This window comes from Mangifera indica, chromosome 2 (genome assembly GCF_011075055.1).
Source record: "Mangifera indica cultivar Alphonso chromosome 2, CATAS_Mindica_2.1, whole genome shotgun sequence".
Lineage (NCBI taxonomy): Eukaryota > Viridiplantae > Streptophyta > Magnoliopsida > Sapindales > Anacardiaceae > Mangifera > Mangifera indica.
In genome coordinates, this window is record NC_058138.1 from 17,513,765 (window position 1) to 17,539,953 (window position 26,189).

The 26,189-nt window shown below is 34.2% G+C and overlaps 5 protein-coding genes and 1 pseudogene across 8 annotated transcripts; 3 read left to right on the top strand and 3 right to left on the bottom strand.

Moving 5' to 3' along the window:
• Positions 1 to 1,838: 1,838 nt before the first annotated feature.
• LOC123209267 (respirasome Complex Assembly Factor 1-like) lies at positions 1,839 to 4,489 on the top strand. 2 transcript variants are annotated; one of them, XM_044627179.1, is made up of 5 exons: positions 1,839 to 2,252; positions 2,545 to 2,648; positions 3,657 to 3,786; positions 3,927 to 3,988; positions 4,141 to 4,489. In XM_044627179.1, the coding sequence occupies exons 1-4, from the start codon at positions 2,145 to 2,147 to the stop codon at positions 3,963 to 3,965; spliced, it is 381 nt and encodes a 126-aa protein (XP_044483114.1). In that variant the 5' UTR covers positions 1,839 to 2,144; the 3' UTR covers positions 3,966 to 3,988; positions 4,141 to 4,489. The 2 variants fall into 2 exon arrangements, with proteins under 2 accessions (XP_044483114.1, XP_044483113.1); XM_044627178.1 differs by having other exon boundaries at positions 1,841 to 2,252; positions 3,927 to 4,288.
• Positions 4,490 to 4,738: 249 nt separating this feature from the next.
• LOC123209266 (PGR5-like protein 1B, chloroplastic) lies at positions 4,739 to 7,734 on the bottom strand. The gene is made up of 7 exons (XM_044627177.1): positions 7,407 to 7,734; positions 6,776 to 6,838; positions 6,593 to 6,679; positions 5,858 to 6,095; positions 5,635 to 5,708; positions 5,313 to 5,411; positions 4,739 to 5,052 (listed from the first exon to the last, which is right to left on the bottom strand). The coding sequence occupies exons 1-7, from the start codon at positions 7,635 to 7,637 to the stop codon at positions 4,966 to 4,968; spliced, it is 879 nt and encodes a 292-aa protein (XP_044483112.1). The 5' UTR covers positions 7,638 to 7,734; the 3' UTR covers positions 4,739 to 4,965.
• Positions 7,735 to 8,931: 1,197 nt separating this feature from the next.
• LOC123209240 (respirasome Complex Assembly Factor 1-like) lies at positions 8,932 to 11,582 on the top strand. Of its 2 annotated transcripts, XM_044627120.1 has the most exons (5): positions 8,932 to 9,345; positions 9,638 to 9,741; positions 10,750 to 10,879; positions 11,020 to 11,081; positions 11,234 to 11,582. In XM_044627120.1, exons 1-4 carry the CDS (start codon positions 9,238 to 9,240, stop codon positions 11,056 to 11,058), a joined length of 381 nt encoding a protein of 126 aa, XP_044483055.1. In that variant the 5' UTR covers positions 8,932 to 9,237; the 3' UTR covers positions 11,059 to 11,081; positions 11,234 to 11,582. The 2 variants fall into 2 exon arrangements, with proteins under 2 accessions (XP_044483055.1, XP_044483054.1); XM_044627119.1 differs by having other exon boundaries at positions 8,934 to 9,345; positions 11,020 to 11,381.
• Positions 11,583 to 11,831: 249 nt separating this feature from the next.
• Positions 11,832 to 14,954, bottom strand: LOC123209239 (PGR5-like protein 1B, chloroplastic). The gene is made up of 7 exons (XM_044627117.1): positions 14,500 to 14,954; positions 13,869 to 13,931; positions 13,686 to 13,772; positions 12,951 to 13,188; positions 12,728 to 12,801; positions 12,406 to 12,504; positions 11,832 to 12,145 (listed from the first exon to the last, which is right to left on the bottom strand). Exons 1-7 carry the CDS (start codon positions 14,728 to 14,730, stop codon positions 12,059 to 12,061), a joined length of 879 nt encoding a protein of 292 aa, XP_044483052.1. The 5' UTR covers positions 14,731 to 14,954; the 3' UTR covers positions 11,832 to 12,058.
• A 463-nt stretch (positions 14,955 to 15,417) lies between these two features.
• LOC123208633 lies at positions 15,418 to 17,327 on the bottom strand (annotated as a pseudogene).
• Positions 17,328 to 19,619: 2,292 nt separating this feature from the next.
• On the top strand, positions 19,620 to 24,522 carry LOC123204593 (RHOMBOID-like protein 1). 2 transcript variants are annotated; one of them, XM_044621340.1, is made up of 6 exons: positions 19,620 to 20,057; positions 21,476 to 21,639; positions 22,557 to 22,720; positions 22,809 to 23,068; positions 23,525 to 23,648; positions 24,234 to 24,522. In XM_044621340.1, the coding sequence occupies exons 1-6, from the start codon at positions 19,690 to 19,692 to the stop codon at positions 24,357 to 24,359; spliced, it is 1,206 nt and encodes a 401-aa protein (XP_044477275.1). In that variant the 5' UTR covers positions 19,620 to 19,689; the 3' UTR covers positions 24,360 to 24,522. The 2 variants fall into 2 exon arrangements, with proteins under 2 accessions (XP_044477275.1, XP_044477285.1); XM_044621350.1 differs by having other exon boundaries at positions 19,620 to 19,868.
• The last annotated feature ends 1,667 nt before the right edge of the window (positions 24,523 to 26,189 follow it).

The window sequence follows — 26,189 nt, forward strand, 5'->3', positions numbered from 1 at the left end:
TAGAATTCTTTCTATTCGAAAACAAAAAAAGAATAGTAACTTTTTATAATCGTTTTCATAATCTCCACAACGTATCATTTTCATCTGTTATTACAATATTACATTTCATATTTATCTCATGTCATTAAAAAATATTGTAATTATCTTCAATTTGAATCAGATGACATAATCATTAGACTTCCTTAAATGTCTAGACTCGATGTACTTGGATATAAATGTCTCCAATTATGTAATTACATATTTATCGTTTCCTTTTATCCTAAAAATAATCAGAATAAGATAGTACAAAGGCAAATGAAACTAGATAATTACCATAAAAACTCTATGTTCATCATTATTTTCTTGCATAAGATTATACCCCTAAATCTTGCATAGTTATTGCAAGTGGAATGTTCATCATTAACAATTTGATAATAAATGAAGAGCCTTAAGAAACTTTTTTTTTTTTGGCAAAACATTTTATTAATTTCCCTCAATCTTAGACAAAACATTTTTCCCTTCGCACCCCATTGTAGAAGATCAAATAAGGTCTCAAGTGGTGGTCAAGCTACTAAACTAATTGCTAAAAACCGAACAACCCCATTGGTTTGGAGGACAACCAATAGCACTTGACACGCAAGTGAGACTGAAAGATGTCATTGGAGAATGAAAACCAATCGATGTCATCAATGCAGTGACCTTTATAACAACTTTTTATTTCAAAAACAATGTAAAATATCATTTCAATCTTGGTGAAAATATTAATTTACCCTTTATCAAGTGTGTTCAAACATATATTTATCTGCCCCAATACTTACCAAGTTGCCCCTTATTCTAAAGAACGATGCAGGTGTGCAAGATTTACCCAATAGACATGATGAAACCTACTTGGTTTTTCCCATGAACCAAATGAAAATTCATTGATTTTCTTATCAAAATTATCATTTTACTCCACAAATCAAATCATAAAAGGCCCACAGACATTTGTTTATCCACTAACAACCAATTGCAACCCAAAGAATATTATATCCTTAAGGAAAATTTGAAAATTTAATCATAAACTCTAAACTTACTACTATGAAAAATTTACTATCTTTCGACAAAATTCACAATATTAAGACAAAATCACATCTTAATATAATGAATAATCTAAATCTATCCATTAATAACCAATTTCAAACAAAAATGTCAAATTCATTACAAAAATTTTAAACAAAAATATAAAATAAAACAATAAATATTTAAAAAATTAATCAATTAATACAAATGTTATAACCCATTGTAACCTATTATTGGGGATGAATTTGAATGAAACACTACATGTGGCTTTGATTGTGAGATAGGCAAAAATGGAATGAGTCAGTAAGGTCAATGCTCTAAAAAAATTTGCCGTATATTTTTTTTTGGTAAGAGTTGTATAGACCTAGAAAATATTTGAATTCGAAACTTTCTTTTTTTTTAACTATAATACTTTATTAATTTTATTATTCTCTTTCAAAAGTTTTTTGTATTGTATTTTTTTACTTACATATTTATAATCCCAGAATTATAATTAATATCACACAAATCTCATTATTAGATTATTTTAATAATGCTAAATCATATGTATCTAGATATGTCAATAAATCGGATTGAGCTGACTTCAATACAATATGTCGAATTGAACAATCCACAAAATTTATAAAGCTCATGGCTGACCCTATATATATTGGACCAAATCGGGTTAACTTATTAATTTTAATAAAAAAAAAATTTAATATTATGAGTATTAATTTTTTTATTAATTATATAAACAGTATACAGACCTTGCGCTTAGGCTTAAGCCCTGATATACTACAGTATCAATCGGGTCTTATCGCGCTGAGCTTTTTTGCTAGACATGGGGCGTCCGACTCATTTGACTCCTTTACATCCATCAAATCACGTGGCCACCACACTTGGTGATTTGCTCCATAAACAAAAACTCTGAATTCCAGTCATTTCAGATCTACAGCATTTTCACTTTCTTTTTTAATTTTATTTTCCTTCAATCCAATTCCAAACTGCTTTCTCATTTTGATTCTTCTTTCATTGCCTCATCCACAAACCCTAACTTCAATCATCGCCGTCTTTTCACGAATTTGTAATATCTTTAATCTTAAAAAAAATCTAATCCAAATCCCAGAATGAAAGAAAGCAAATCAGTCAAATTTAATCTTCAACAGCACCAGAACGGTCACTTGTCTCCCTTCAAATTCGCCAAGTTGTTGGATCCAGATGCATCTTGGGACAAGGTAACTGATTCTTGAATCGTGATCCTGATTTGGCGTTTTCGTTATTCTGATATGGTTTTGAAAGTAATTAAGTTTAGTGTTTGTAACTCTTACTGTGTTGTTGAACCGATATTGTAGTTATTTATTTAATGTCACTAATTTTTACCTACTGAATCTTTACTAATTATATTGTGTATAAATCAAATTAAGGTCTTTGTGTTGTTTTTTCAATAATAAATCAATGAAATGTGTGTAATTTAAAGCTTGGAATTACGTTTGAAGGTAATGATTGTTATGACTCAATTTCGTGCAGGATCAATTGGGAGATGTGTTGCATTGGATTCGACAAGTGGTGGCCATTGTTTGTGGGTTGTTATGGGGTGCTATTCCGTTAGTTGGAGGCATATGGATCGTTGTGTAAGTTGATGTTTACCTCTCTATAGCTGTTGTAATTAATTGATAAGTCTGGGTATAGTAACTCTTAGTTGCTTTTTCTTTTTGTTTTCTTGCACCTTTTTCTTAATTTTGTTGCTGAAGTTTATTAGTATATTTGAAATGAAGCTATGATGTTTTGAAATCCATTGTCAGTCTGAATGCTATTGAGTGACTTGGTTGCATATTGATGACTAATTCCACTGCTTGCTGGGTTGTTATTTACAAAACTGAAAGATTAAAGTGGTCTATTTACCTAAGTTTTAATTCGATTTTAGTTGAAGGTACTTCTAGTGTAAGAAGAGGTTGAAAGGATGCCTACAAGCCTGTAAGAACGTATTGCATAATTATCACCCTCAATTCTCTTTGGCAAAGGAAAAGATGTTTATTATATAATATGTAATTAAGTATTCTAGAATTGGCATAGCAATTTATTTACATAATGCATGCCCAAAGGTTATGGAGGCAAGAACAAAATTACCTTTGAAGGTAATATACTTGGTATATCTTGGAAGTTGACTCTGGGACTGCATTTTTTGAATTGCTGAGAGTGCCCACCTCTTTACATTTACAAGTTGCCTTTGAGTTCATTTTTAATCGTAGCATGAGTTGGTCCCGAATAACATATATGCATTGTCAAGTTTAGCAATAATCTGGTCTTTTTAAAGGAATGATTTAAGTGTTTTTTCCTTTTTCGATGAAGCTCGTAGTGAAAAGTGTAGTTGGCTGATTGAATCTTTGTGGTCTTTAATGTCCCTTTATTTCCTGATTAGGAGTTTTAATGCTGTGAAGTTGTGCTTTAAACAGATGGGCCTGGCCTATTTATCAGTTGCCATTTTGTAGAGATTTTTCATAAGCAAATGAGGGTTGAGGTTATAGTAACATAACAATCCACTGCTATGTCATTTAAAATACGATGATCAACATAATTTCATCATTATATTTTTTGAAGATTTGTTTGCTGAGTTTTAGGTGTCAATGTTGGTTTTGCAGTTTTTTGCTGATATCATCTGGGATTATATATGGTTATTATGCAATGATACTAAAGGTTGATGAAGAAGATTTTGGTGGCCATGGAGCTCTCCTCCAAGAGGGGCTTTTTGCCTCAATAACTCTTTTTCTGGTACTTTTAGCATTCCAACACTGTTTATCTAGCTTTTACGGAAAAAAAAAAAAAAAAAAAAAGATGCTTGCCCAAATAACAGAAGAAGATCCTTTCCTGGTCTTAGAATTAACCCTTGTTCCATTTTTTTGGCTGTACAGTTAGCATGGATTCTAGTATACAGCTTGGCACACTTCTGATTGGCTCGGAACAATTGATTTTGGTGCCCACCTTATCTTTAAGTGATGTTTGAACAATCTTACTTGGTTAAATGAGGCAACATTGCCTGTAACCCTCAGAAAACAATTAGAATGTTCCTTGCCACAATTATTTGCTTTTCATTTTTTTTAATTATGCAACTTTTTTATTTTGCAGAGTATGAACATGTTAGCCTCTAATACATAGGAAATCCTTCATGATTCCTGCTCTATGGTTTGCATACTTAATGATAAGCAAACTCTGAAGCAATCTATGTTTCAACGCCTCATTAAAAAAATTACTTTGGAGCAATTGTAATTTGGACCATAAAAATTACTTCTCTTGTGAGTTGTGATGAAACCGCTTGGAATCTGATCAGAAAAGGGATGGTATCATCAGCTCGGTTTTAGATTATATAGCTTCATTTGCAAGTGTTTTGTATTTGAAGTAGAAAAAGCTGATTCTTATCTACATAGTTTAATGTACAAATTGTTCCTTGAATATATCATTTTTCATTTTGATACTCCATTTAAGCCAAAGACAGATCCAAGCTAATCAAGTTAAATGTCAACTTATTTCACATAACCGATTAACCATATCTTTTAAATTGCACAAGGCAAACTTGTTTTCTTGTTTTTATTCATGTGATATGCAACCACGATCCGTATCATTCTATTCAATTTATTAACTAAAAATTTTTACTTTTAACTCCAATCAAAGCCACATGCATTTTGCTGGTTTCAGTTAGTGTTCTATTCAAACAGTTACCACAAACTCGACGTTAACTAATAACTTTATTTTTCAAGGGAACCCAACTTTTACAGTTTTAACTTGCATCTTAAAATTGAGTTAATTCTACAATAAAATATGTTCAATAGATCACTGTTCTGTCGATTATACCCCCATCCCTTAATAACTTCATATGATCACAAACTGCCCAGAAAAAAAGGCAGGAAAGAATCATGCTTCTATACATGGTGATACGGAAATTGCTAAGACATCTTACAAATATCTTTGGCGTCTGTTTCTCCTTGATAGAAGATATATGCGACCACAAACCCACTGTCTTCCTAGTCTTGAACCTGATTGCTGCACAATACAACATGATTTGGGACTATTACATGTTAAAAGACTAAGAATCAAGGGGTATCATAGAAAGCAGTCACTTCTACAAAATAATTTGATTCCTCCTGTCGAAGCATAATATGAATCTCTTACTAAGATGATAATTTGATCAAGAATAGAGAATTTGACCAAGTGTTTTGCAACTCACTCAAATAAGAAAGAGCAAATAGATTTTGCTTCATAAAACATGTATTTTGTAGAATAACAGAAGTGAACTTAATTACCTCAACCTTCGTACGGAATTCTAGTAAGGACTCACATACATGACAGTCTGCTCTATGGGGGGAGGTTTTGGTTTGATCTGATGTCACAAATGCAAATACCTGAAGGAAAGAGCCAAGACCGGTCAGGACGAATGAATTGGAGGTTGGATCATATAAAATTCTTGTCAAATCAAGCCTAGAGTCTTCATTCTATATATGCCAGATGGTGGGACATTCAACATGTCTGTGCAAAAGCAAGACTAAGAGAAAAGCAAAATATAATAGCTTCTACAAGTCATAGCCCCCTAGACTTACAAGAAGCTAAAATTTATTAGGAACTGACCTCTTCTCCGCAATTTGGGCATGCCCCTTTCAATGCCACCAAGTCATTCCACCACAGGCCCTGAAGCACTCTAACTGCAAGAATTGGAGTATCAGTAAATAACATGCATCAAGAGAAATGATATATATATATATATATGTTTTCCCCACTAGACCAATGGTAAAAAATTGTTAATAATTAATATTTTCTATTGTAAATGCAAAATAACATTAAAAATGTTTACCAGAGGCTGAGGCAACTGGATAGCCAATTAATGCACCCACTGCCATGAAAAGAATAACATTTGCCATTGCGAGAAACCCTGACACAGATGCTTGACTGCCATAGGATATTCCCTTACTGAATGCATCCTGATATGCTAGAGCTACAGTGTAGATCATGGGCACAAAACATATAGAACTGCCAATACCAAATATGAGGATCCATATGCTCGCTAATGCAAGAACCTGTGATAGATCTTCCTGCCCTACATCCATGTCAACTCAATATTCACAGGAAGAAAAGAAAATTACAGTGCTCCTAGTCACAAATATGCTAATTATGTAAACAAATAAATTGTCAATGGTTAATTATGAATTAGGACCAAACTAAGAGATCCATTTAGCATAGGACATCAGTCATCCGCTCTTAGCTTGAGAAAAAACTATAAGTTTATGGAGTTACTCATGGAAACAAAGAGTGAAAAACAAACTTGTTCAGGGATGTAAATTTGCGCTCTGTGATGCTTTTTTATTTTATTAGATTTTTCCCACAAATCAATGGTTGCTACTTGAAGTGAATATGAAATAGATGACTATTATCTCCCTCTCCCTCCAGCTCTCATTATTATTAATTTTAATTTCTGTCTTTTCTGATTTTGGAAACATAATATAAAAGCACAATGATGATTGTAATAGTAAACCCAATTCCATTATCAACCCAAAATTACTAAAAACAAAATCGGTTTAAAGAGAATTACCTCCGCATCTGCATATGTTGACTGTCGCCGGATACTACAACGAGGATACTTTACAACAGATTTTGAGCCATACCACCGCAACTTTAACTATTTCAATAAAAAAAGAGAATTATTGTTTACCTTTACACACTGTTGACATCATTTACATCCAAATAAGACCACCAATACAGCATATGAAGTTACCTCCACTCTATCAAACATGTCGTCAACTATCAAAGGTTCTCCGCTGTAATATGCATCGCGTGCCTAAAACAAAAACAACAAGTCAGATCAAAAGAGCTTCTAATTGTTCTTCCATGAACTACAAAGAAGCAATAATATCCCAAAAGGAAAGAGACCATCGTATATTGTTTCTTATGCATGAATTTTTCACAGAACTACAATTATAGGCTAATTTTAATAAGGTCCTGAACAATGACAATGACAATGACTTTGATTTCGCCCAAACTTTTGAGAACAGTGTCGTTTAGTCATAACACATAAATTACAAAACCTACATCCCTACTATTCATAACCAAAACTCTCCTTATGGGTTGATTCCAAATTTCTTATCAACGCGTTTGATTCGAAATCAGATTACATTTTTCCATATTTGAAAGATGAAAAAGGAACAAGGATTGGTAGCTTTAAAACATCTTTTGCTACAAAATCCTTAAAAAAATGAAAAAGATTAAAATTTAAAATAACAAAAAGAAAACTTCAGTTGATTTTGGTGATAGTATAATTAAGTTTAAGAAGTTTCTAAATTAACTAAAATTTGACCAAAATGAAGACTACAGAAACATAAATTAGCAGCAAGAAATCTAAGATTTACTTGTCGATAGAGAGCTTCTAGAGTTTCTTTACTGGCGGTCTCGATAGGTCCGACGTATATGCACGACGGACCTTCCTTCTTGTTACACGTAGCGGTGGAGGCCGTGGTGACTCCATGGCTCTTCGTGGATATCCGAACCGAAAACGCAGCTCCAGTCCTGCCATTTCGAGATAGTTCGATAACAGTGTTTCCGATCACGTGAGGCGAGAGGGAGTTGCACGTGCCGGCCATGAACCGAAGAGTAGAGAAGCCACACTACTGCAGTGATAATAAGACGGTGGAAAATGGTCTGTACAGTGGGAGTGAAGAAGAGTACAAACATGTAAGTAAAGAGCTCAATACTACACCTAATCTGATGCAGTGACCTTTATAACAACTTTTTATTTCAAAAACAATGTAAAATATCATTTCAATCTTGGTGAAAATATTAATTTACCCTTTATCAAGTGTGTTCAAACATATATTTATCTGCCCCAATACTTACCAAGTTGCCCCTTATTCTAAAGAACGATGCAGGTGTGCAAGATTTACCCAATAGACATGATGAAACCTACTTGGTTTTTCCCATGAACCAAATGAAAATTCATTGATTTTCTTATCAAAATTATCATTTTACTCCACAAATCAAATCATAAAAGGCCCACAGACATTTGTTTATCCACTAACAACCAATTGCAACCCAAAGAATATTATATCCTTAAGGAAAATTTGAAAATTTAATCATAAACTCTAAACTTACTACTATGAAAAATTTACTATCTTTCGACAAAATTCACAATATTAAGACAAAATCACATCTTAATATAATGAATAATCTAAATCTATCCATTAATAACCAATTTCAAACAAAAATGTCAAATTCATTACAAAAATTTTAAACAAAAATATAAAATAAAACAATAAATATTTAAAAAATTAATCAATTAATACAAATGTTATAACCCATTGTAACCTATTATTGGGGATGAATTTGAATGAAACACTACATGTGGCTTTGATTGTGAGATAGGCAAAAATGGAATGAGTCAGTAAGGTCAATGCTCTAAAAAAATTTGCCGTATATTTTTTTTTGGTAAGAGTTGTATAGACCTAGAAAATATTTGAATTCGAAACTTTCTTTTTTTTTAACTATAATACTTTATTAATTTTATTATTCTCTTTCAAAAGTTTTTTGTATTGTATTTTTTTACTTACATATTTATAATCCCAGAATTATAATTAATATCACACAAATCTCATTATTAGATTATTTTAATAATGCTAAATCATATGTATCTAGATATGTCAATAAATCGGATTGAGCTGACTTCAATACAATATGTCGAATTGAACAATCCACAAAATTTATAAAGCTCATGGCTGACCCTATATATATTGGACCAAATCGGGTTAACTTATTAATTTTAATAAAAAAAAAATTTAATATTATGAGTATTAATTTTTTTATTAATTATATAAACAGTATACAGACCTTGCGCTTAGGCTTAAGCCCTGATATACTACAGTATCAATCGGGTCTTATCGCGCTGAGCTTTTTTGCTAGACATGGGGCGTCCGACTCATTTGACTCCTTTACATCCATCAAATCACGTGGCCACCACACTTGGTGATTTGCTCCATAAACAAAAACTCTGAATTCCAGTCATTTCAGATCTACAGCATTTTCACTTTCTTTTTTAATTTTATTTTCCTTCAATCCAATTCCAAACTGCTTTCTCATTTTGATTCTTCTTTCATTGCCTCATCCACAAACCCTAACTTCAATCATCGCCGTCTTTTCACGAATTTGTAATATCTTTAATCTTAAAAAAAATCTAATCCAAATCCCAGAATGAAAGAAAGCAAATCAGTCAAATTTAATCTTCAACAGCACCAGAACGGTCACTTGTCTCCCTTCAAATTCGCCAAGTTGTTGGATCCAGATGCATCTTGGGACAAGGTAACTGATTCTTGAATCGTGATCCTGATTTGGCGTTTTCGTTATTCTGATATGGTTTTGAAAGTAATTAAGTTTAGTGTTTGTAACTCTTACTGTGTTGTTGAACCGATATTGTAGTTATTTATTTAATGTCACTAATTTTTACCTACTGAATCTTTACTAATTATATTGTGTATAAATCAAATTAAGGTCTTTGTGTTGTTTTTTCAATAATAAATCAATGAAATGTGTGTAATTTAAAGCTTGGAATTACGTTTGAAGGTAATGATTGTTATGACTCAATTTCGTGCAGGATCAATTGGGAGATGTGTTGCATTGGATTCGACAAGTGGTGGCCATTGTTTGTGGGTTGTTATGGGGTGCTATTCCGTTAGTTGGAGGCATATGGATCGTTGTGTAAGTTGATGTTTACCTCTCTATAGCTGTTGTAATTAATTGATAAGTCTGGGTATAGTAACTCTTAGTTGCTTTTTCTTTTTGTTTTCTTGCACCTTTTTCTTAATTTTGTTGCTGAAGTTTATTAGTATATTTGAAATGAAGCTATGATGTTTTGAAATCCATTGTCAGTCTGAATGCTATTGAGTGACTTGGTTGCATATTGATGACTAATTCCACTGCTTGCTGGGTTGTTATTTACAAAACTGAAAGATTAAAGTGGTCTATTTACCTAAGTTTTAATTCGATTTTAGTTGAAGGTACTTCTAGTGTAAGAAGAGGTTGAAAGGATGCCTACAAGCCTGTAAGAACGTATTGCATAATTATCACCCTCAATTCTCTTTGGCAAAGGAAAAGATGTTTATTATATAATATGTAATTAAGTATTCTAGAATTGGCATAGCAATTTATTTACATAATGCATGCCCAAAGGTTATGGAGGCAAGAACAAAATTACCTTTGAAGGTAATATACTTGGTATATCTTGGAAGTTGACTCTGGGACTGCATTTTTTGAATTGCTGAGAGTGCCCACCTCTTTACATTTACAAGTTGCCTTTGAGTTCATTTTTAATCGTAGCATGAGTTGGTCCCGAATAACATATATGCATTGTCAAGTTTAGCAATAATCTGGTCTTTTTAAAGGAATGATTTAAGTGTTTTTTCCTTTTTCGATGAAGCTCGTAGTGAAAAGTGTAGTTGGCTGATTGAATCTTTGTGGTCTTTAATGTCCCTTTATTTCCTGATTAGGAGTTTTAATGCTGTGAAGTTGTGCTTTAAACAGATGGGCCTGGCCTATTTATCAGTTGCCATTTTGTAGAGATTTTTCATAAGCAAATGAGGGTTGAGGTTATAGTAACATAACAATCCACTGCTATGTCATTTAAAATACGATGATCAACATAATTTCATCATTATATTTTTTGAAGATTTGTTTGCTGAGTTTTAGGTGTCAATGTTGGTTTTGCAGTTTTTTGCTGATATCATCTGGGATTATATATGGTTATTATGCAATGATACTAAAGGTTGATGAAGAAGATTTTGGTGGCCATGGAGCTCTCCTCCAAGAGGGGCTTTTTGCCTCAATAACTCTTTTTCTGGTACTTTTAGCATTCCAACACTGTTTATCTAGCTTTTACGGAAAAAAAAAAAAAAAAAAAAAGATGCTTGCCCAAATAACAGAAGAAGATCCTTTCCTGGTCTTAGAATTAACCCTTGTTCCATTTTTTTGGCTGTACAGTTAGCATGGATTCTAGTATACAGCTTGGCACACTTCTGATTGGCTCGGAACAATTGATTTTGGTGCCCACCTTATCTTTAAGTGATGTTTGAACAATCTTACTTGGTTAAATGAGGCAACATTGCCTGTAACCCTCAGAAAACAATTAGAATGTTCCTTGCCACAATTATTTGCTTTTCATTTTTTTTAATTATGCAACTTTTTTATTTTGCAGAGTATGAACATGTTAGCCTCTAATACATAGGAAATCCTTCATGATTCCTGCTCTATGGTTTGCATACTTAATGATAAGCAAACTCTGAAGCAATCTATGTTTCAACGCCTCATTAAAAAAATTACTTTGGAGCAATTGTAATTTGGACCATAAAAATTACTTCTCTTGTGAGTTGTGATGAAACCGCTTGGAATCTGATCAGAAAAGGGATGGTATCATCAGCTCGGTTTTAGATTATATAGCTTCATTTGCAAGTGTTTTGTATTTGAAGTAGAAAAAGCTGATTCTTATCTACATAGTTTAATGTACAAATTGTTCCTTGAATATATCATTTTTCATTTTGATACTCCATTTAAGCCAAAGACAGATCCAAGCTAATCAAGTTAAATGTCAACTTATTTCACATAACCGATTAACCATATCTTTTAAATTGCACAAGGCAAACTTGTTTTCTTGTTTTTATTCATGTGATATGCAACCACGATCCGTATCATTCTATTCAATTTATTAACTAAAAATTTTTACTTTTAACTCCAATCAAAGCCACATGCATTTTGCTGGTTTCAGTTAGTGTTCTATTCAAACAGTTACCACAAACTCGACGTTAACTAATAACTTTATTTTTCAAGGGAACCCAACTTTTACAGTTTTAACTTGCATCTTAAAATTGAGTTAATTCTACAATAAAATATGTTCAATAGATCACTGTTCTGTCGATTATACCCCCATCCCTTAATAACTTCATATGATCACAAACTGCCCAGAAAAAAAGGCAGGAAAGAATCATGCTTCTATACATGGTGATACGGAAATTGCTAAGACATCTTACAAATATCTTTGGCGTCTGTTTCTCCTTGATAGAAGATATATGCGACCACAAACCCACTGTCTTCCTAGTCTTGAACCTGATTGCTGCACAATACAACATGATTTGGGACTATTACATGTTAAAAGACTAAGAATCAAGGGGTATCATAGAAAGCAGTCACTTCTACAAAATAATTTGATTCCTCCTGTCGAAGCATAATATGAATCTCTTACTAAGATGATAATTTGATCAAGAATAGAGAATTTGACCAAGTGTTTTGCAACTCACTCAAATAAGAAAGAGCAAATAGATTTTGCTTCATAAAACATGTATTTTGTAGAATAACAGAAGTGAACTTAATTACCTCAACCTTCGTACGGAATTCTAGTAAGGACTCACATACATGACAGTCTGCTCTATGGGGGGAGGTTTTGGTTTGATCTGATGTCACAAATGCAAATACCTGAAGGAAAGAGCCAAGACCGGTCAGGACGAATGAATTGGAGGTTGGATCATATAAAATTCTTGTCAAATCAAGCCTAGAGTCTTCATTCTATATATGCCAGATGGTGGGACATTCAACATGTCTGTGCAAAAGCAAGACTAAGAGAAAAGCAAAATATAATAGCTTCTACAAGTCATAGCCCCCTAGACTTACAAGAAGCTAAAATTTATTAGGAACTGACCTCTTCTCCGCAATTTGGGCATGCCCCTTTCAATGCCACCAAGTCATTCCACCACAGGCCCTGAAGCACTCTAACTGCAAGAATTGGAGTATCAGTAAATAACATGCATCAAGAGAAATGATATATATATATATATATGTTTTCCCCACTAGACCAATGGTAAAAAATTGTTAATAATTAATATTTTCTATTGTAAATGCAAAATAACATTAAAAATGTTTACCAGAGGCTGAGGCAACTGGATAGCCAATTAATGCACCCACTGCCATGAAAAGAATAACATTTGCCATTGCGAGAAACCCTGACACAGATGCTTGACTGCCATAGGATATTCCCTTACTGAATGCATCCTGATATGCTAGAGCTACAGTGTAGATCATGGGCACAAAACATATAGAACTGCCAATACCAAATATGAGGATCCATATGCTCGCTAATGCAAGAACCTGTGATAGATCTTCCTGCCCTACATCCATGTCAACTCAATATTCACAGGAAGAAAAGAAAATTACAGTGCTCCTAGTCACAAATATGCTAATTATGTAAACAAATAAATTGTCAATGGTTAATTATGAATTAGGACCAAACTAAGAGATCCATTTAGCATAGGACATCAGTCATCCGCTCTTAGCTTGAGAAAAAACTATAAGTTTATGGAGTTACTCATGGAAACAAAGAGTGAAAAACAAACTTGTTCAGGGATGTAAATTTGCGCTCTGTGATGCTTTTTTATTTTATTAGATTTTTCCCACAAATCAATGGTTGCTACTTGAAGTGAATATGAAATAGATGACTATTATCTCCCTCTCCCTCCAGCTCTCATTATTATTAATTTTAATTTCTGTCTTTTCTGATTTTGGAAACATAATATAAAAGCACAATGATGATTGTAATAGTAAACCCAATTCCATTATCAACCCAAAATTACTAAAAACAAAATCGGTTTAAAGAGAATTACCTCCGCATCTGCATATGTTGACTGTCGCCGGATACTACAACGAGGATACTTTACAACAGATTTTGAGCCATACCACCGCAACTTTAACTATTTCAATAAAAAAAGAGAATTATTGTTTACCTTTACACACTGTTGACATCATTTACATCCAAATAAGACCACCAATACAGCATATGAAGTTACCTCCACTCTATCAAACATGTCGTCAACTATCAAAGGTTCTCCGCTGTAATATGCATCGCGTGCCTAAAACAAAAACAACAAGTCAGATCAAAAGAGCTTCTAATTGTTCTTCCATGAACTACAAAGAAGCAATAATATCCCAAAAGGAAAGAGACCATCGTATATTGTTTCTTATGCATGAATTTTTCACAGAACTACAATTATAGGCTAATTTTAATAAGGTCCTGAACAATGACAATGACAATGACTTTGATTTCGCCCAAACTTTTGAGAACAGTGTCGTTTAGTCATAACACATAAATTACAAAACCTACATCCCTACTATTCATAACCAAAACTCTCCTTATGGGTTGATTCCAAATTTCTTATCAACGCGTTTGATTCGAAATCAGATTACATTTTTCCATATTTGAAAGATGAAAAAGGAACAAGGATTGGTAGCTTTAAAACATCTTTTGCTACAAAATCCTTAAAAAAATGAAAAAGATTAAAATTTAAAATAACAAAAAGAAAACTTCAGTTGATTTTGGTGATAGTATAATTAAGTTTAAGAAGTTTCTAAATTAACTAAAATTTGACCAAAATGAAGACTACAGAAACATAAATTAGCAGCAAGAAATCTAAGATTTACTTGTCGATAGAGAGCTTCTAGAGTTTCTTTACTGGCGGTCTCGATAGGTCCGACGTATATGCACGACGGACCTTCCTTCTTGTTACACGTAGCGGTGGAGGCCGTGGTGACTCCATGGCTCTTCGTGGATATCCGAACCGAAAACGCAGCTCCAGTCCTGCCATTTCGAGATAGTTCGATAACAGTGTTTCCGATCACGTGAGGCGAGAGGGAGTTGCACGTGCCGGCCATGAACCGAAGAGTAGAGAAGCCACACTACTGCAGTGATAATAAGACGGTGGAAAATGGTCTGTACAGTGGGAGTGAAGAAGAGGCGTCTGATGGTAGCCACAAAATGCGAGAGGACCTCGTTAGCTTATTTAGTGGACGAGATTGCCCTTGAAGTTCTCGTTTCGTTTTGGCGCGTAAATATCTTGATTATTGTTGCTGATTGTTTTTTCTGGAGTGGGATCATGAATCATGATTGGTCCTGGATTTGTTCAGTTTTGATAAAAAAGAGCACAACGACGTGCCGTATTGTGTCGTGTGTCTGTTGAAAATGAAAACGACTGGTCGTATTATCTAAGGAAGATAATTGCTTTGTTTACTGGAGGGTCATGACCAATTCTGACCATTGCAATCTGGATTACACTCAACATGTCAAATTCAAAACAGGGATTATTCAATTGTTAAAGTTAAAATAGGACAAAAGATCGGAAGAGTTATCATTCAAGCAACATTGCTTATGTGATCAAAACAAGTAAACAAAGCAACAAACATAAGCAAAAAGCACAAAAGCAGCTTTGAAAGATTGACAAATCAACTATTGATGCTTATAAACGACAGCATTAAAAAATGTAATACTCCTACAGTCAATAAATTATAACTACAACTACTATTTGCTCTCTTTTCACTCTCTTCCCACTGCCCATATTCATATTATTCTGGTTTTCCAAAGAAAGAATCCCATTCACGTTTCCCTACTGTCCCAAACAAATTATACTTCCAAGCAACTCTGTCAGTGATATCAGTACTCAAACTCTTGCTCTTATTCATTTCCCTCCTAATCTTCGCAACTCCAGCAAGAACAGCGTTCACTGTGATATCAAATGCATCTTCAAGTCTCTCCAATCTACCATTTGGATCAGCATATATTACTCTTGGTATCAGCCTTATGACCTCCTCTCTCATTGCTGATACCTTCACTTTTGGAATTTTGTCCAGAATCCTTTCAATGCTAAATTTGCCATTCATCACATCAGCGTCCGGATTGAACACACAGTCTTTAGTATAATCCCTTGGCAAATGCCATGTATATTGTACATAAGCAGAACCCGGATGGAAGAAACAGGAATGCATCCACCCTAGATGGAATCAAAAGTTGATCTTCTGGTGTATGAATCCCCTTCAGGCTGTCAGCAAAACGCAGAACTTTGAAACATCTTCATAACCTGAATTGGCCTGTCGCACCAGTTGTCTTTTACTAAACTCCAAAAGCCTACATTTCCTTGAGGTTCGACACTGATCAATGACTCTATTTCGGATGGCTGGATTTTGCGAATTGGGTCTTTTACCCCCCACGAAAGAAATCAGAAAGGGTCTTTCCTGTTCCCTCATTCTCTTCTGCCATTGCAAGCCTTCACTGTCATTTGAAGGATGAAAGTATGTGGGATATGGTATTGCGAAGTCATTATTGTTCCAAAATCTTGACTCAATTACCAACATTGTCATGTTCCTAGATTGAGGCAAACGCAAAAGCCTGTTGGACCAACCAGTCTCTTCCTCTGTTTCTCCCAAGAAATCAAAAGAGACTCTTCCCCCAACAAAGAAATGATCTCTGCCATGCATTCTTTTCCACTCAGGTCTTCTGCTCAGCCACTTAACAAATTCAAGTGACTCAATGTCTTTCATTTTCGTAGTATTCGTTTACCAAAGGTATCGATTGAGATCAAGTCCAGGGTAGTATGAAATAGACTGCTGAAGCCAAAGATGAGTTACATGTCAAACACTTGCACTGTTTCATTCTGTTGTGGAAAATCACCTCTAACATGAATTGGTTTGTTGCAAACCATCCTGTGTTTGAATAAACCTTGTCAATATTTTCAATACGAGGACCAAGACCCTTGTTTGCTATGAACTCTCACATATCATACCAAACACTTAGTGAACGACAATTCCTCAGCAAGTCCTCATTGAATCTTCTCGGAATGAGAGGAACATAAATGAATCGACCCCTTCAGCCTTCAAAATCTAATTCAGCTTCAGGTTCTTTAGCAACTGGTTTAATCCCCTTCACAATCCGAGATGATTCAACCGATTTATCCCTTTTAACCTGATTATTCCTTTCCTTTCTGGTTAATTTCTTCTTAATCTCTCGGCCACTGGCTTTTCTAACAGGTTGACTTTCATTCTCTTCTTTTTCAGGCACCAAAACTTCTTCTGCAATTTTAACCCAATAATTCGTCGGTTTGGATAAATCTTCATGAGAGCTAGCTGAGCTTTTTGTATCATTATTGGAGGGTTCATCATCAGTTGAATTATGAATATCTTCATTGGGGCTTTCATGCAAACCAAGAGAATGAAACGCTTTGTAATCAACAAAACTGTCAACATGATTGTCGCCTAAGACGGTGAAATGATGAATCTCGGGGCTAACCATCACAGAAGATCTAAACAAGTAAAAGCAAAAAAATCCACAAAAAGGATAATGTTAAAACGAAGTACCAGAATCGATTGTAACACATTCCCAAGATCGTTCTCTGCATCATGGCATCGGACGATATTTTCAAGTTGAATTGGCCCCCACTTCTATGATAAAATTTCATCAAAGATGTTGAATCAGAAAGCATTATGTCACAGGAAAACCGAAAAAAAAAGAAAGAAATGAGAATCGTTTTGGGTTGAAGAATTTGGTGAGGTATATGGAAAGTAGTCGTGGATTCTCCTCCATTGAATATTTATAAGAAACTTCCATATATACCTTCCTACATCTCAATATAAAATAAGAAATTGATTTAGAAGGATCAATAGCCAAGCCCTATATGACAAACATAAAAAGGAAAAATTATATTAAATCCATTAGATCAGGAAAGTGTTTAAGTTGGTGAAGTTGGTATATATGTATTATTTAAATTGTGGAGCACTAATTTTCTAACATCTGCAAAATTGTATTGCCTGGAGCAGTAAAAACCACAGGCACAAAATTGCAAAACAGGAGACCAAAATATGCTCAAGGAGTGTCTATAAAAATCCTTAGATTAATTTTCCTTTATCAAGAAAATATTTGTATGTAAAGGGAGATAACCCTAATCTTGATATTTCTGGCATGTTGAATTCTGAAAATAATCACAACTATATGTGGGTAGTTCTTGATAATTAAATATTTTATTACTGTATTATCCATTCTAATAACAGAAAAGATATATATTAATTAACAGTCTCTCACTTAGTCCATTAGTCAATTACTTTTCTCTGAAGCTCTGATCATTTGAACGCATTTGTTCCCTTTGAACATCCAATTCTTGAGGGAGTTTAACAACATGAATAAAGGTATTAAGTCCTCCTAACTGAGTATTACTTTTTATATATTACAGTGTGTCTTGTCTCCTTGAATAGGACTCACAAAGTTGTACCTTGGTCTAAGATCTGTTTAACAGTCCTAAAGACACAAGATTTGAAGCATTTACACTGCAAAATCCAATAGAAAAAATGGTGTTTTTAAAATACTTATTGTTTAGATATATAGTCTCTTTGTAATTTCTAATCATCTTTGTTTCATGGGCTAGCCGAAAAGATTAGTCTCACTTGCACAAAAACTGAGCCAAAACCCTGATTTATGCACCTGCAAGTTTTGTTTTCATATTACGCTATTTTTTGGCTCGCAGTTCACAACTCAACAGATTGCTGCTCCTAGTCGCTGCATTTTGTTTCCACTCTGCAGACCACTGGTCGCTGCTCTGAAACCTTTTTTTTTTTTTATAACTGGAAATCGGATTAATATTTATTAGTCGAGTAAACCTAAAGTATAGTGACCTATAATTACTGCATCAAATAAGTCAAAATTTTACAAATGTGGTAAAAGTTTAAACCCAGACTTCCACCTTAAAAATTATAATATTCTATTAATTTTGCTAAACCAAAGAACCAATTTCAACTGCAAAGGATTATGCATATTGTGAACATGGGTGAAAATATTCGAAGTGCAGCTTTTTCTGCGAAATCAAACATAGCGTAATACGCCAAGTATGAGTCATAATTTGGTTTTGCTCAGCCAAACCCAATTAAAGCACATTCTGTTCTACCTTTTCCCCTAAGGAATCAGCATAAACAATGCGTAAGATAATGGACATTAATATACGTACAGTTGATATATTAAGTTATTCATTATGTAAAAAGGGCCAAAAGACTTACTCGTCGGAGATGACTACTTAATATAATTACAGTTGATACATTAAGTTATTTAGTATATAAAAAGGGCCAAATACTTACTTGTTGGAGATGTCAACGATTTGTTGTCTTTATCTCTTATAAAGATAAATCCAATTGATAAAAACGTTTCTCTTCATCCCAATGAAAATAACTATTCATCTTCAATGTTTTCATCTCAGATAAAGACAATAAATCATCATAATTGTTTTAGATTTAGACGAAGATAATTCGTTTTTTTCGTTGGGATGGAGAGAAATTGAGAGGGAGAGGAAAACCAACTCCGGCTATCTATTGTGATGGCCGAAAAACCCATAGGAGAGAAATGTTTATTTTTTAAGCTTTGGGTGGAGAGAATTTGTTATATTTCATCAATCGAGGATGAACCATAATGGAAAGAGAAGTCGTCTCTAACTATCGATAATGATAACTGAAAAAAACTTTAGAGAAAAAATATTTATTTTTCAAATTTTAGATAAATAGAATTTATTAGATTTTTAAACCTGAAAAAAAGTGATAATTTTTTAATATTTTTATTAAATAATGATTTTATCTTGGTCGTAATGACAAAATTTAATAAATAGATAAATTTTAAGTTTTAAAAAATTAGCAGGTGTAAATGGAATTTACACTAAACCTTGGGTGGGGAAAAGCTCTTTAGCCTAGAAAATACTTTCCAAACTTTCAACATCAGTAAGATATAACAAGGAAGAAACGCATTGTTTATACACAGTTATCAATTAAATCCACGTTGCTTGTTCTGAGTAAGTGAATGAAACATCCGTCATGCCCAGTCAAGGTGCAGGAGGAGGAGGAGGACCTTCCATGGCATCGACGTCGGGGACGATGGCTACGGCACCGACGCCCTTGAGAAGAGTATCAGCGTCTGCGTCGGCAACATCAGCTATGTCGCCGTCCTCTCCGACGCCGAGGCCGTCGCAGGCGGATGATTGGGGCGAACCCAGGTCGTTTAAGCGGCATTTTACTTGGCTGGTACCTGCATTCATTGTAGCTAACATTATTGTGTTTATAATTACAATGTATGTTAATGACTGTCCGAAGTATACTGGGAGTTCTTGTTTGGGAAAATCTTTGGGGAGATTTTCGTTTCAGCCTATGAAACAGAACCCGCTTCTTGGACCTTCTACTCCGACGTGAGTTTCGGGTTTTTTTATTTTTATTTTTATTATTTGTTTTTAATGTTTTTGGGATAATGTGTTAAGTGTTTTTATGTGTTGATTTTCTAACTGTGAATGATCATAGGTGCTTTTGCATCAGCATCTCATGCTTTGGAAGAGTTACTGATTTGAGTGTGTCGTGTATTTTCTTCCCTTTGTGATGATTGTCTTTCACATGGAGGAAGTCTGAGGTAGTTTTTTGAAGAAATTTTCTGGCGTAAAGCCATTAGTTTCGCCTTTATCAAAGATTATGGAGATCAGTAATAGCTTTGGTATTGAACTCAAGTTGGTTAAGTGAGTTGATGGAGTTAAAAACTTAGTGAAACTTTGAGAAACTGAATTGTTTTATATTTATGGCATAGAGTAATAAGGTTTTGGAGTACTGTTGAATGATCGATTAATTCAAGTTTTTGACTGCCCAGTCAAGCTGTTAATCTAGAAGCTTGTGAAGTTATATGCGATCAGTTCACAGTATGGGGTGATGATGCTTGTTGGTCCTTGTTTTATGATGTTACAGGAAAGTTAATTTTCCTTTTTGTTCCCCCATGTATGGAGGTTTTCTGTATAGAAAATGCCTATAGTTACAGGTTTCTTCTGTTAGGAGTTCATCATTTCTCTCATATTAGCTGCATGGCTTTTTACCTTCTGCTGGTAATTGCTTTCTATATGATGATCTAGGGCTTCATTTTCCTCTTGTGTTACATGATTATAATTTCTTGACAAAATATGGGAAAAAGTGAAATTGTTGAGCTAGAATGTGCTAGGATATTTCGCCCAAGGTTATGTCTAAGCTACTGAATGTGTACATCTGATAAATACCTGGGTTTCTGAGCTTCACCAACTGACCTGCTCAACTCTTCTGGCAATACTCTCGCCTGTACCAACTTAACACACACAACCAAGAGCTATACTGCCACAATAATAACAAGATTGAATATTCGCAGGTTTCATATCAATATATCAGAATCCATTACAAAGGAAGAGTAAGTCTCAATACAATGAAACAGTCCACTACAATTCCAGTCTAGTGCTTGGCATTCGAGAGGTCAGCTCTCACCTTTATTATTGATTCTCTCCATAACCGTAAAGCCTATCTTTGCTTGCCACGTTTCTCTTCAGCCTCTCTGTGGTCCTGCACATCTTTTGACTGGTATTTTCCAGCCTTCTGCCACTTGTATCCCTCCTTCCTTTGCCTTGCATTTGTTTTTCTCTCATGCTGGAAAAATAGACAAGAAACCTAAAAAAATCCAACATATGTTGTTTACTTTTTCATTGGAACAATTGAAAATTTTGAATGTTATATATTTATGGTGTTTGAATATACATTTGAAGAACATGCTCATAACGTATGAAAATAGATGTTTTATACTCAAAATATGTTTCTATTCCTTCAGATTAGACAAGATGGGTGCTTTGGTAATAGAAAAGGTGACAAAACAACACCAGACATGGCGGCTTTTTACTTGTGTGTGGTTGCATGGTGGGGTTTTTCATCTACTTACAAATATGTTAAGTCTACTATTCATTGGAATTCGGCTTGAACAAGAATTTGGGTTTGGTATGCATCTAGATTCTCATTTTCATTGTTATTGAACTTGTCTTGTTTTTACATAAATCTCTAGACTGAATGGTTGACAAAGCCATGGGCTGGTTACAACTATAATTAGTTTCTCCTTAGTTATTGAGTCAGGAGTATTACTTATTAATTCTTAATAATGATCTACTCTGTTATTTGAAGCATGAAACTTTATTTCTTCCGGAACATATTTGAGGTCAAAATGTTAAATGTTGCATGCCTGGCTGGGTCAACATATTTAGATCAAACATAATAGTGTAATTTACTTAATGCCATAGTAGCATGGATGTTAAAGTACATGTAAACATTGTAAACTTAATTGACATGTTATCAGTTCTTTATTTGTGTTGATTGAGTTTTATAGTTCTATTTAATCACACTGCAGGAGTTGATAATAATAGTGCACTTGAAATACCTAGGTGATATGCACACCTCCTCTTTAGGATCAAATGGCTGTTCATACATACTTTTTACTTGCCTCTTGTATCTGATGCCATATTCTTTTAAATATATTAATTTGAAACGTAATTACAGTGAGAACTCTGCAATTACTGAGCGATTTCTCGTCCTACCATGGCAGTCATATGCCTGCTATAATTTCTTTGAATATGACTTGATAGGCTTGCAACTATACTAGAGAAGGGTTGTCAAAAACACTGTGCAGAAAAGAAGAAAGGTGGTTAACCTGGAATAGGTGCAGGCATCCCTGGTGAATTATTATTTAGTCTTTTTTGAATTTGGATGATTGTTCCATCTTATGATGAAACCAATTGAAAGAACAGATTGCTATATATAGAAAAAGATGTAAAAGTTCATTTAAACTTGCTTGTGGAGCTCCTTCATTCTGATGATTTTTTGGGTTTGAAGTTCTAAAATTAGTATGGAATTTTTCTTTACAGTCCGAATCGGGTTGCTTTATGTCATATCTGGCTTCGGTGGAGGTATAATCTCAGCTCTTTTTCTTCGGCAAAGCATCTCTGTTGGCGCCTCTGGTGCACTTTTTGGGTTATTGGGAGCCATGCTTTCTGAGCTTATTGCTAATTGGACCATATATGCAAATAAGGTACTTAATGTTCACTAAACTAAACAGAAATTTCCACAAACTTTTTATACCTTCATGTCAAATTTACGGTTAAAGATTTTTTGTGCAGTTTGCAGCAATGCTGACCCTGATTTTCATCATCACGGTAAATTTGGCCATGGGAATCCTTCCGCATGTGGACAACTTTGCTCATATTGGAGGGTTTCTTTCTGGTTTTCTTCTTGGATTTGTGTTACTGATCCGCCCCCAGTTTGGATGGGTTAGACAAAGAAGTGTCCCTCCAGGATACATTGTAACTTCAGTCAAGTCTAAACATAGGACGTATCAGTATGTACTGTGGATTCTCTCAGTGATCATATTGATTGTCGGGTAAGACCCAGTAATCCTTTTCTGCAATTTCTGAATTGGTATAACTTGTTTTATTCCCTGAAGTGGACTGTAAAAGCATCTTTGAAGGTGCATAAATAGGGTAAATTACTAAAATTACTTTTGTGTATTTGTTTAAGTCTTCGAGATGCTCAGAAACTTTTTGTTGGACCTCTTCAACTGTTATTACTCCTGGCCTATATTTTATAGCTGATTGGTGTATCAGTTTTATTTTCTTTTTCTTTTTTTTTGGTTTTATGCCTTTTTTTTTTTTTTGGGTAAAGGATCTCTTATTGTCCATGGCGCAAAATGGTTAACAGAAGGCATTGTTAAGTTATCAATCATTAAAAGCAACGAGCCAGTTGGAAAGTCATTGTAATTATTAGTTGCATAGTTTCGGGTGCCTGGTATTACTGCCTTTTGTGAATTCTCTTAACTGAAGATCTGTTGTTTTGACAGATTTACACTTGGTCTGGTTCAGCTATACCATGGAGTTAACATGAATGATTATTGTTCCTGGTGTCATTACATGAGTTGTGTCCCTACCTCATTATGGAATTGCAAAGCACAAGTGTATTGTCAGGTAAATGAGGCAAAAACTTTTGCTCTTCATGTTTTTATTTGTTTGTTAACTTCCTAATCACTATACGGCGTTCATGCTAAACTAAGCTGAGAAATTAACTTCCATAAGAATACTGAGAATGGTAAGCATGCAATAGCTTTGTGATGCATTGCTGTGAAAGTCAAAATTTTAGAATATGAAATCTCATGCAACTACTGAAATTATTAATGGAGAATAAGAATGCAGCTAATACTTAATAAATTCTCAATGACTTTATTAACGAGAAATAGATTTTGGGATTAAATGAAGTAACCTATTCTGTTTGTCCTTCTTCCCTATTAAAAAGTGTCGGAAATGACACATGTAATATGATTATCACAGGGCATGGCCAATCTAATGGTTTAACCTAGGATATAATCTGTTTTTCAACTAGTTTCCATGTGTGCTGAAGCCTGAGTCAAGGGGAGGGTTTTAGGTGCAATGCAGCTTAAACTGATAAAAAACCATGATTTTAGAGAAGATTACAGTTGTTATATGCTTTTATTATCAGTATTCTATAATCATTATGGATATTATCTTTATATTCATGGATGTCCATTTTTACAGTCAACCCAGGTTGGAAATCAAGTGAATCTGACATGCAGTGACACTGGAAAAAGCAACATTTATCCATTGTACGCGGCTGATAATCTTATAAAGCTTGACGATCTATGTTCTGAGTTTTGCAGTTGATACAGAGCATGAAGGATAAGATTAGAGGTTGCTTTAAACAATTTGTTGTAAGTTATTTGTGATCTGTAGAAAACGTGGTGTTCTGTATCTGTAGATTACATTCTTCGGCAATAATTTTTCCAATCCTTCAATTGTTGACATAGATCTTCTTGCTGTTCCTCAATCAACTGCTCAGATATCTCCTATATGAATACGGTTTTAGAGGGAACCTGGATTTTTGATCAAACTATAAGGCGGCAATTTGTTCCCCTGAATCTAATGAAGTTACAGTAACTAGATTTTCAAAGGAAGAGAAAAACTATAAATATATAGTGAAAATTGAATGATTTCAACATACTGGAATGATTTTTTTTCTTTTCAAATTTATGAGAAACTGAAATATGTAAGTTCCCCAAATAAAGCACAAATATTTAAAATGTAATTGGATTACTGATAATGATAGAAAAAACTAATATGGGCATTTTGTCTGAGTCATCAATGGTGAACCTTCCATTTTTGGATTTACGAAATAAAGAAGTTGGAATTAGTCACACTGATTATAACATAAAGCTTTGCCGATGTTTGTGTATGTTTGATATGGCGGAGTGTGTGGGGCTGACTGTTGATTGCCTAATCTGATACAGTTTTAGGGACTTCTCTAATAATAGCTGAGTGTTAAGCGGTGAGTCCCCGATTTCAAGTACCGTTGTTCTTGCTTATGTGGGGAGAAGAAAGAAGAAAGCACCTTCAAGGAAGAAAACTAAGGGTGTTCTTATCTCTATGTCGAAAGTAAAAGAGGATGGACTGACTGATCATGTTAACACTGAAATGGTTCCTTCAGATCCAGTGATGAATTGCAAAGAATCAGTTATATCTGTATCAATGCTGGATGAAAACAGTCTAACTGATGATGTTGGAGTTGGAATGGCTAACATCTGATAAACATGGTATAATTGACAATATTGATACTAGAATAGGTACATCTTGGCAAACGAAGATGAAAGATGAAGAATCGAATGTGGGTTCTGGGATGCAGGACGAGGTTAAGCATCTGAAAAAGAGGAAGTAAGATATGTGAGAATTGAAAAAAAAAAATGTGAAAGAGGCGGTGGCAAATGAAGTTGACTCAAGAAATGAGACTAAAAATGACGAAAATTTAGAAGCAACATCCAAGAATAAGGAGATTAAGTTGAGGAAAATTGGCAAAAAAAAGATGGCTTTGCAGATGAACTGCAAAAAATCAAATGCAGTTCCGAGGATTCAGGTTAAGCTTGAACGTTAAAAAGAACTTGAAGTAGGAGATGGGAATTCTGAAATATATATATATATATATATACACACACAAACAAGGAGGCGATGAAAGAAGTTGACTCAAGGAATGTGCCAAAAATCGAAGAAACACCAGATTGACAGTCAGCATGCATAGGCTTCTTACTCAGTATGCGTAGGCTTCTCGCTCAGTGTATGATAGTACGAAATGAAATATAAAAGTTATTTAAATAGGTAAGAAAAATGGAAGAGTCATTAATGGGTTGGGTTGGGCCAACTCTGACATGCCCATTGGATTTATGGGTCAGATTAGACCTTAAGTTCACACAATAATAAACCTCCAGGTTGAGTCATCTCATAGATTTTTTAAGGCGGAAGGCTTTATAGGGTCGGGCCTTAAATAGGCCAATCAGTGAGCTTTAATTGGGCCAGCCCACGAGCTTTAATTGGGTGGCCCATTTAATCAATTTTTAAAAATTTTTATTAAAATTTTTAAACACAAATTATTTTTTAATTATTAAAACTGATGACAGTACCTCAAACATTTTATTTATAACTAACACTTGTGACAGAGAAACATTG